General features: G+C 42.3%; 2 protein-coding genes across 4 annotated transcripts in view; both read left to right on the forward strand.

Moving 5' to 3' along the window:
* The window catches only part of nfatc3a (nuclear factor of activated T cells 3a), a 144,474-nt gene extending 137,812 nt beyond the window's left edge, over positions 1–6,662 (forward strand). For 2 of the 3 annotated variants that reach the window (XM_084065323.1, XM_084065324.1), the window contains exon 11: positions 1,982–6,662. In XM_084065323.1, the coding sequence (XP_083921449.1) occupies positions 1,982–2,058 (77 nt within the window). In that variant the 3' untranslated portion in view covers positions 2,059–6,662. The remainder of the gene's footprint in view (positions 1–1,981) is intronic. The other variant, XR_014601354.1, reaches the window with a different exon arrangement.
* A 1,344-nt stretch (positions 6,663–8,006) lies between these two features.
* On the forward strand, positions 8,007–8,999 carry LOC311043141 (leukotriene B4 receptor 1; the record flags this gene model as incomplete). Its single annotated transcript, XM_084054325.1, has 1 exon — positions 8,007–8,999. The coding sequence occupies one exon, from the start codon at positions 8,007–8,009 to the stop codon at positions 8,997–8,999; it is 993 nt and encodes a 330-aa protein (XP_083910451.1).
* Positions 9,000–10,438: the final 1,439 nt, after the last annotated feature.

The following is a 10,438-nucleotide window of genomic DNA, read 5'->3' on the forward strand; positions in this document are numbered from 1 at the left end:
ATGACTGCATAGAATCCATTGGAACACATATTTTCCTGAAAAGTAACCGTTTTTGGACATACTGTACAAGGTTTCCACCCGACATCGACGATATATACAGTATATACTACGTACCACTGGGGAGCATGACATTTGAAGTTGATTTAATATATATGGCTGTATTTTTTACTGGCTCCCCACCGTGTGGAGCTCTGTGAGTCATAGTGGGCCTGGTGGTGTCAACAGAAAATGGCCTCCCAAACAATCAGCCCTCTGTTGGAGGTTGTGTTCCTTCGTTGGCTGAAAGCGGACGTGAGCGCCCAGCCGCGAGCGAGCGAGCGCTCCCTTATTTATTTAATGTCGGGGCTCCTAACGCAGTGGTTCTCAACCTGTGGGTCGGGACCCCCAGGGGGGTCCCCGCATGATTTTTTTGGGGCGGGTGGGGTGTAAAAAAAAGAAGGAAATAAAAGAAAAAAGATCATTACTGCATCAAAAGTAATCAACAAATTATACTATAAAAACTGGTCAAATATTGGCCAAATTGTCAAATAATTTAAGAAAGAGGGAAAAGTTTAGAAAATAGCCGATCTACAAGTAGATACTTGATCTAGAAGTTGTAGATCTGCTATTTTCACAATTTGTATCTGTGGAACCGAGTCAAACCAAATTGATTGCCTCAACTACTATATTCCAAGTGCTTAACAGGATGGGGGGTCCCCAGTTCAAATATCATTATTTTGGGGGGTCCCCAGTTCAAATATCATTATTTTGGGGGGTCCCCAGTTCAAATATGAATCTTTTGGAGGGGTCACTGTCTGAAAGGGTTTAGAATCACTGTCCTAACGGACGCTGGCAGAGTAATTACTCCCTCACTGTGAGCCCCTATGGCTCTCCATCCAGACCTGATGATATGTGCTTTAACAATGGATTCATCTTTTACACGCTCACATACCCCCAATAACAGGCCCCAGGAAATGTACTATCCTGCCTTAAAGCTCCAACCAGTGCGTAATCAAGTAAATAAGTACTCTTAGCTACTAGTTAGTTATTTTGCAGATTTTGATTCATAATAATTACCGTAATCAAATTATTAGTCAAAATGCAAGACTTTTATTTGTAACAAAGGGTTTTTACATTGTGGTATTGGCTACTTTTACTCAAGTCAAGAAATTAGAGTACTTCCCTCCACCACTGGCTCTAATGAAGTCATGGACAGCTTGAGATGGTTGGCGATCCGTGGAGGATTGGGTTCAACAGGAGTCAGTGTTTTGTGGTAAAATGGTAAAAAAAAAAGAAGAAGCTATAATAATAATTCCCCCGGACACAAAGGTCAGGACTTACGCACACAGTCAAACTAAATGGTTTCTCTCTTCTGGTGTGTCGATGGTGAATAAGCAGATGTCACGTCAAAACGGTGGCTTTGTGACCTTTAGCGTGTGCCAGTCGCTGTCTCTCTTTTGAGTTGTTTTCCACCCAGAGAACCATGGCAGTTTGAACACTCTGCCCAGAGAGTGATACACCACCGCCCTCTGCTGGCAGGAAATATGGATTTCATAATGTTCCTCCACAGTCACTGGTGAAATTCAAGCAAACTTTAACCGCTCTATATATACTGTACTTCATTGTATGAGGAATTGTGAAAATAGCCGATCTACAAGCTCACAATATCGTGAGCTTGTAGATCAGAAGTTGTTGTTTTGTTTAGTTTTTTTTACATTATAAATTGTTGGCCTATAATGACATGCCCACAATAGGGATGCCAGGTTGAAAGTGGTTAAAGAAGACAGGTCTAATTAGAGCGCGGCTTCCATGTGCAACAGACCGTTTTCATGGCGGCCATATTGGCATAAATACTGTGGGAAAAGGGCCTATCTGTTAGCTGTGTTTAAGGTTTCTTTATTGTTAAACTTTCAACCTGGCATTCTAAAATGACTGGAATATCAGACGAAGATGTAAAGTTTATTTTATATTATTATAATGTTTTTGTTTGTTTCTTTGACAGTGAATGAGATCATCGGCAGAGACATGTCCCAGTCGCCCGGCGCGCACGGCCCTCAGGCCGCACACAGCCAGTCGTAGCCCCGCCCTGCAGCCAGGCTGGGACGCACTCCGCCCGAGGCCCTCACAACCCCTCCTCCTCCTCCTCCTGCTCCTCCTGCTCCTCCTGCTCCGCCCCTTCGCCCTGGTCCTGCTCCTGTACCGGTCCGGACCAGACCGGGACGAGACACCGCGGCGAGGGACAACGGGACGCGGACTGAGAATGAACTGCCATCTGCCAGACTACCGGATACACCGACAGAAAGACCGACAGACAGACACTCCTCCTTGTGAAGCCTGACTTCATTTCAGAGCTAACATCCATGTTACAATACAAAGCAGTCACTCGGTGGGAAAAAAAAAACTATCAGTTGAATAGAATGCATCTAACAGCATTGGTTCTCAAAGTGGGGTCCGGGGACCGCCTAGCTGATTCTAGGCAGAACAGGGCATGAATACAGAGAGAGACAGAGCTGGAATGTGACATCTGCCATGATAAAATGATGAAATATAGGAAACTGCCACGCAGCATTCGCACATCGAAATTATTTTTTTTATAATTTTTTTCTAAATTGCTGATAAAATTAGGAAATCATAGGAAACTGCCACACAGCATTCGCGCATCGAAATTAAATTTGTATTTTATTTGATTTTATTTTTCATTGACGCCCAAGTGTGTTAAGATGGATCACGTTTCACTTAGCACAGCGATGACAATGTTTAAGTGTTGATGGGAAATGCAGGACCATGGGGAAACGTCACACATTTCCCCACGTCAACTCCGTCACCTCGTGTTGTCGTTCACAGTGGCTGACGGCTGTCCACGCCTCATTGTCAACCTTTTTCATTTCAAGCATCCCCGAGTTTGATATGCAATTGGCACAGACCCCGATTTGCCACCATGTTTTAATCTCTGGGACCCCAATCTACACTGTAAAATCCTCAGTGTTAGTTTAACTCTGAGAGTGTGCAAAAATGGAACCAAATGGACCCTTAAGTTTCGGCCCCTTAAAGGCCAATTTATGCTTTGAGCGTCGCAATACGTCTCAGAAACGTCGTTTTAGGCTGTCATTTTGTCTGTCACTCGCTGATGCGACGGCGTTCCCACAGAACGTAAACAAGGACGTGGATGTGGCCTTTTGCATCTTCCCAACCAATCAGAGTACGCAACATTTCATGAAGGTGTCTGCAACCTTTCATTTCTCCAGAGGTACGTGACCACCGTTGGCGGAGGTCCTCTGCGTCTGTCACTTTGGTCATGCGACACGTCGGTCGCTCAAAGAATAAACGATTGGTCTTGAGGGTCCATTTGGACGGGATTTGGTTCCCGGTCCGGACCCTACGTCGAGAACCAGCACTCTAGCGCCTTACTGTGGCATCAGGTTCAAATCCTCTAGTGTAAAAGTCTCAGGTGTTCCGGGGCCTGGCATGGAGGTAGGAGAGGTCCTTTTGGTGCTGGATGGGATCTGTAATATGCAACATTCCACAACTTCTACAGACCTTCCAGCCCTGTAGATATCTGTAAATTAGTCCCTCCTCCCTTATCCCCTCTTCTGCAACCCTACCTTATTTCCCTTATTACCCTTTTGACTTCTTCAGGGTGAACAAAATGCCTTATTAACAGGAACAGCTATAGCAGCTTTGAATGGTAGTGAAAGCTTTGCTCTTGTGGTTTTTTGCACAGCTTTTTTTTTTGACTTTTCTGCAGCTGAATGTGATGTGGAATATATTTTTGAGGAAATAAGCATTTTTACGACTCGGGTCGGTTGGATATGATTTCAAGGAACCCTGCGTTTGTTTGTTCTTTGTTGTTGTTGTTTTTGCAGCACAGGAGTGTTTGTTGCTCAGGACCTATGCTGCCCAGGCAGTCCAAGTGGGTTTTGTTTGTTTATTCGAGTTGTGGTTGGAAGACGGTGCTTGAATGATCCATAGAGACAGACCCGTGTGAACTGTCATGCATTAACCACTTAAACCCTATTTTATACTTAATTCGTACAACGGTGTCCTGGTAAAAAAAATAATAATAATAATAATCCGACATACTGTACATGACATCACAACGAGCTTGTAGATCGGCTATTTTCGAACTAAATATATACGTATATATTTTGGGCATGTCATTATAGGTGAAATGTCTCAATTAATTATTTTTCCTTTTTTTTATAAAAAATGTGTTTATAATGACATGACCAAAATAGGGACGCTAGGTTGAAATCTTTAAGGTTTTTGAGGACAAGTCTCCCAGGGACCCTGTGTGCCTTCCACTTTTGTGACAGCTGCTGTATCCTCTCTCAAAGGGCACAGCAGCTTAATTGTCATCCTATCGGGGGAGGAAAAAGACAAGACAATTGCAAAAGTATTTTATATATAGATGTCTTTATATACTGTGTTCATGTAAAGTCCCCAAATTCAGAGAACCGCTTCTTCCACGTCCCCTGTAGCTTAATTTATTATACTCCATATCGCACAACACGGTGCTTCCCGACTAGAAAGGATTTTCAATCCAGGTTGAAAATTGGTTCGCGTCGTTAAGCAACACCGTTGTTGGACGGGGTATAAACAAGGCTTATGGTTGCAGAACTGTGGCAAAAGTCACTACCCTCCTCCCAGCTTTGTCTACAGTATGGCATCTATAATATAAGACTATTATTTATGAGGTGGCGATGGCCCTTTTTCACAGCCTCACGGTGGCTGTGCAGTAGCAATAAACGGACCTAAACAATCACAGGAGGAGCACAGAGGCTGACCTTGAATGCTGGAATGCTGTCATTCTGCTTGTAACGACTGAACATGTTAAATGGTTTTGCTTTAACAAAACTTTTCTTTTTATACGACGATACTCTTGCATGTTTGGTTCTTTTTCCCTTTTTTTCATAATTCAAAACGTAAATAAATTCTGCTATGCATTAAAACTCCTGCCTGATGCCTTTTAAAAAGAGAAAGAAGACCTAGCTGCCTGTATAGGAGTAGAGTTCAGACATGTCTGACGCAGTTAGCATAGCACCCATGGGAGTGTTGTAACACTCCCATGTAAAACCCTATATACCGTACATTTCGGACTATAAGCCGCGACTTTTTTCCAATTTTTCAACCCTGCGGCTTATATAACGGTGCGGCTTATCTGTGGATTTTTATAGCTAACGGCCACTAGGGGACCGCGGGTGCCGCGGGTGTAAAATCTACGGATTTTACACCCGCGGCTTATAGTCCAGTGCGGCTTATATATGGACAAATCATTCAATTTAGCTGCTGCGGCTTATATTCAGGTGCGGCTTATAGTGCGAAAATTACGGTACTTCGTTGACCGGGGTCCCCCAGGGGTCTGTACTTGGTCCCCTCATTTCTTTCCCATTTTACCAAATCCTCTTCACCGAAAATAACCGATCTACAAGCTTGTGGATTGGCTATTTTCGCCGAATGTTTGCCTATTTTTGCCGAATGTCCAACATATTATGACATGCCCAGGATAGGAGCGCTAGCGTTCATGCAATTAACAGGTTGTGTTAAACAGGCTGTGTGAGTGTGTCGGTGTTCGTACCAAATATGGCGTACAAACGACCATTGTTCATACTTTTTCTCCAGTTATAAAAGCAAGATGTATTTAGCCTATGCAATATGTGACACTGACGAGACAAAACATACCAACAGCCTGATTGTGGACTGTTTGTAATTTGTCTCGTCAAAAGAATTGTGTGTAAAAAATAAAAAAAAAAGAGAAAAAAATCTGCTTCCAAATAGTGAGAGAATGATGTCACTATTTGACTATAGACTATTAGGAATGCCTTAACTCCTGTTTGAATATGATGTGCTGTTTTTTCTTTTCTTTTTTTCTTTTCAGGAATAACTCCATTGTCGCTTTTGTTTGCGCGGGGGGGGTTGTTTGAAAGACTTCAGGAGATGGGAAAACGACAACAAATCTTTCTTTTTTTCTTTGTCTTTTTCGATGTAAAACCAGCATTCACAGCAAAGCGCTCGCTGCTGTCTCCTCTTATGTCACAACCAAAGAGAGAACAATGACGTTCCCATTTCAACATGACAACACAGACTGTAAGAACTCTATTTTTGATACTTTTGTTTGAAATAGATGTCATTCCTAAAAAAAATAAAAATATAAAAAATAATAAATGGGTCGGGGACATTATATCTATAAATATATATAAAACGTTTTGTAAAATAAAAAGGTAAATACAGGTTTAGCTGATGTTTACCAAGCCTTGTATTGTCAGTTCTTGTACATTTTGTATTTTAAAACATTTTGTAATTTTTAAGACTGCAGTGCTTTTTTTGTTTTGTTTTTTTGGAGGGGGGGGCGAGAGGTATTGTTCAGTTATTTCAAACCAGTTAGAGTGGTTCACAGATGGAATGAACCAGTTGCTGCTGCGGGAGTCATACAACGTGATTTATTTCCACGTCAAAGCAAGCTACGAAGAAGCAGTGGTTCATTTGGAGTTTGAAGCATGCAGGTTATCAGAGCATCAGTGTCCGACTGCCAGTGGCGGAACTACACTTGTATACAAGGGGTTCCATAGACCCGTGGTTCTCAACCTGTGGGTCGGGGCCCACTGGTGGGCCGTGAGGATATTGCAAGTTGGCCCCCAACTAATTGGCAAAACACGATTTTACATAAGATGTTTATGATAATATAACATTTAAAAAATCATGGTATTTTTTTCTGTACAACTTTGAAAAATGTGTTTTCATTGTGATATCGATCAAAATGAACCTAATGTTAGTTCTATTGATCCAAGCCAGAACACAAATAAACGTACCCACGGCTCACCCATCGGACCACTAAGATGGGTGAGGCCTGATCCAGAAAAGGTTGAGAACCACTGCCATAGACCATGAACAGAACATTAGTGTGTAACCCTGACCTGGCATCTGATGCCTGATTTATACTTGATTGTGCATTGTGCCGTGCACCGAAAATAGATGTGCTATTTGTGACGTGTGCGATGGATGAAACTAAGTGTAAATCAGGCCAAAGGACCATGCATGACTGCTGCTTAGAGGTACAATAGAAGTGATAATTCACTTCAACATGGAGTTCTTGGACAGGGCAGATAGTGTGGTCGACTAGGGTTACTTCATTAGGATTCTTTTACCATGCTGTACTATAGACGGGTTTCCTGGTTGTAAACATTGCCGGGTGCGTGCGCATCCATCCACGGGGTTAAACCACATTAGCCGGTTACAAGAATGTAGTCACCCGTTTTAATCAACGTAGATTTTGCATTGTTTGTAATTTCTTGTTGACTCAATAATAAAATGTTATTTCAGAGTTGGACCCGTTTGTCTTTCATTTTGGATTATTTTATTATGCGACATTATTTAACGCAAACAATAGCCTGACTATCATTATAGTTCACGTGTCTCTAGAGTACAATTGGCACACTAATTTTGCTATTCAAATCTATCTTCCTTATTTGACAATATCAGGAGGTAAGTCTCTCTCGATTTTTTTTTTATCTCAATGAAAACTACACTGGTAAAATAAACGTTATACAGGGCCGGCGCACCCATTAAGTTCCTTGACCACTTCCCCTGTTAAGCTCATGGCACTCTCTCCTTTCTCTCCTGACGCAAACAATCAGATTTCTCACATCATTACATCTGAACCCAACTGGTTGAATTGAAGATTCAAAGGGAACCTTGCACCATTTCCAGCTATGATATTATGCAACCTAATTTCTTGCGATTTGATGGAGCTTAAGGTATAGGTTTAATCTTACCCTTATTTCTCATAATGTGCTGGTTGAAATAAATAAATTAGCCTATGACAGGTCCTCTCGCTTACTCAAACATCATGCAATGTCATTATTTAGCATAATCATCAAACCACCTTTCTCCTAATTCCTGCAGGCCATGATAGAGAAGTGAGTAACAACGTTCCTTGCAACTGCTCTCTCTAAAACAGAAGTTCCCTCCCTCCAGGCAATACTTGCCTTAGCCTGGATATAGACAAGCACTGTCTGTCTTCCCTGTGCAAAATGAACACCTCGTCAGCTTCGGAGAACGTTACAGAGGAATCGTTGGATCATGTGTCTATGGTTGGTCGGTCAGTTACCTGTGTGATCCTGGGACTGTCCTTCCTGGTGGGGGCTCCGGGGAACCTGCTGGTGATCTGGACCATCCTGAGGCACGTCAAGCAGCGTTCCCACACCGTGGTACTCATCCTGCATCTGGCTGCCGCTGACCTGCTGGTGCTCATCACCCTGCCTCTGTGGATCTACTCTCTGGCCCGCTCCTGGGTCTTCGGGGAGGCCTCCTGCAAGGCCATGGTGTACGTCATCAATGTCTGCATGTACAGCAGCGTGTTCCTCATCACGCTCATGAGTGTGGAACGTTTTGTGGCCATCCGCTACCCGTTTGTGATGTTGCGCTGGAAGACCAAACCCATTATGGATAGAGCTCTGGTTGTAGTCTGGCTCCTTTCGTTCCTTTTGGGGACTCCTGCGATAATGACCCAGGTCGTGGATGAAATCGATGGGACTGAACAGTGTCTTTTCAAGGAGTACAGCTCCATGGCTCAAGAACTCACCTGCTTATGTCTGGAGATCATGTTTGGATTCGTAGCTCCTTTCACCGTCCTCGCTGTCTGTTACTGTATGGTTGCAGTCAAGCTACGGGGGATGCAGAACAACAAACAGAAGTCCATCATTCTCATCAGCAGTGTGGTGGTAGCCTTCATACTGTGTTGGCTACCTCACCACATCATCAACATCATTAAACTGGTTTGCATTTTAGCCAGGAGCTCAGATGATGAAGTTTCAGAGAGTGGCATCTTCATCTCCGGTGCCCTCGCCTTCATTCACAGTTCAGTGAATCCTGCCCTCTATGCCTTCGCTGCGAGTAAATACCAGGGAGGTCTCCGGCAATCCCTATTGGTCAAGCTGTTCCAGGAAGTGGCCTCCCATACCGACAGACTAAGAGGAACTGATAGTGAAGTGCAGATGTCTGATATTACACCAGTACAATCCTGAGTGTTCATTTAACTCTGAAAGTCAAATGTAGCCACCCAAATTAAGGGTCCATATCACTGTGAATCTCTGAGTGTGACTGCTTTTAAGTTGTCACCAGTGATTAGTTGACTGACTGACTGACTGACTGACTGACTGACTGACTGATTGACTGATTGATTGATTGATTGATTGATTGATTGATTGATTGATTGATTGATTGATTGATTGATCAATCGATTGATTGATTGATTGATTGATTGATTGATTGATTTGAACAAATGTGCTGGAGTTTGTGTTGTTTGCCATCTGCTTCATGTTGATTCAAACATAAATCCACAATCATAAGTGATGCCTTCATATCTGACAAATGTCTGTGTAAGTCCAATAACTTTCAGTATCTTTTGTTTTGGAATGTCATTAAAGGTTTAATAGATGTAAAGTAATGGCTGGTCATTCCAATTCAGTTTGCCAGAAGCAGGTACATGAACTGACAACATTTAATTTAATGTACAACATTTCAAAATTGATTTAATGGACCTGATGTACCTCTGCCAGATGATAATAGAATGGTTTTATCCTAAGAGATTATCTCAGTGAGAGTTGGGGAGTGATGCAATTTCAAGTCACATTCTGAACCTGAACTGACATAATATGAACATAAGATGACCTCCCGAACTGTTATCTTATCACATGCTGATGATACATCACTGGTCAGCTTTTCATATCATTACTGTGATGTCTCACACAGCCCATCCCCTGATGACTTTATAAACTGTGAGGTTTTACATCCCAGCATCTTAATTCCACAAAAACAAAGAGAAAGTAAAAATAAATAAAAACATCCCCAGCTTCTCTTACTATAACTGATATGATTATATGATTAGGACTGACATTTGCCTACTTGACCCAGTACAGTTGCTTCACTCTCATCTGTGTTATAAGCACATATACACTTGACACCATGGCCATCAACTTTTTAATCAGACTGATGCCTGTGCACAATGATACCAGATGCATCTGTTGCTTTCCTACTTTTCCATTTCTCATATCTTCTGGTCATGTCATGTGTCCACTCCAGTAGGCTACTGTATATAAGTGTGTGATAAACTTTAGAACTTGATATCATACTCCCAGGTGTCATCTTGTTCTCCGAGCTCGCCACTTCACTCACCTTCACTCACCATTCTTAGTTAGAGGGAGACTCTTAGGACCACATGGAGGGTCAACTAAATTCACAACCGTAGGCTAACTATCATCAATTAACAGCAATATTGACTACCAGTGTCAGTTTAATAGCAAAAAACACATTTATACCGTAATATTTAGCGTTCCTAATATTTATAATCATTAAAGGAGTAGTTCACCCCAAAACATATGTATTTTCAATCAATTACACACCCCATGAAGCCATGAAGCTATGAAGCCATGGTTTGATGACTGGCAGAAATATGCTAATGTAT

Source organism: Gymnoscopelus microlampas, assembly GCF_963454915.1.
Source record: "Gymnoscopelus microlampas genome assembly, chromosome: 1".
NCBI classification, from domain to species: domain Eukaryota; kingdom Metazoa; phylum Chordata; class Actinopteri; order Myctophiformes; family Myctophidae; genus Gymnoscopelus; species Gymnoscopelus microlampas.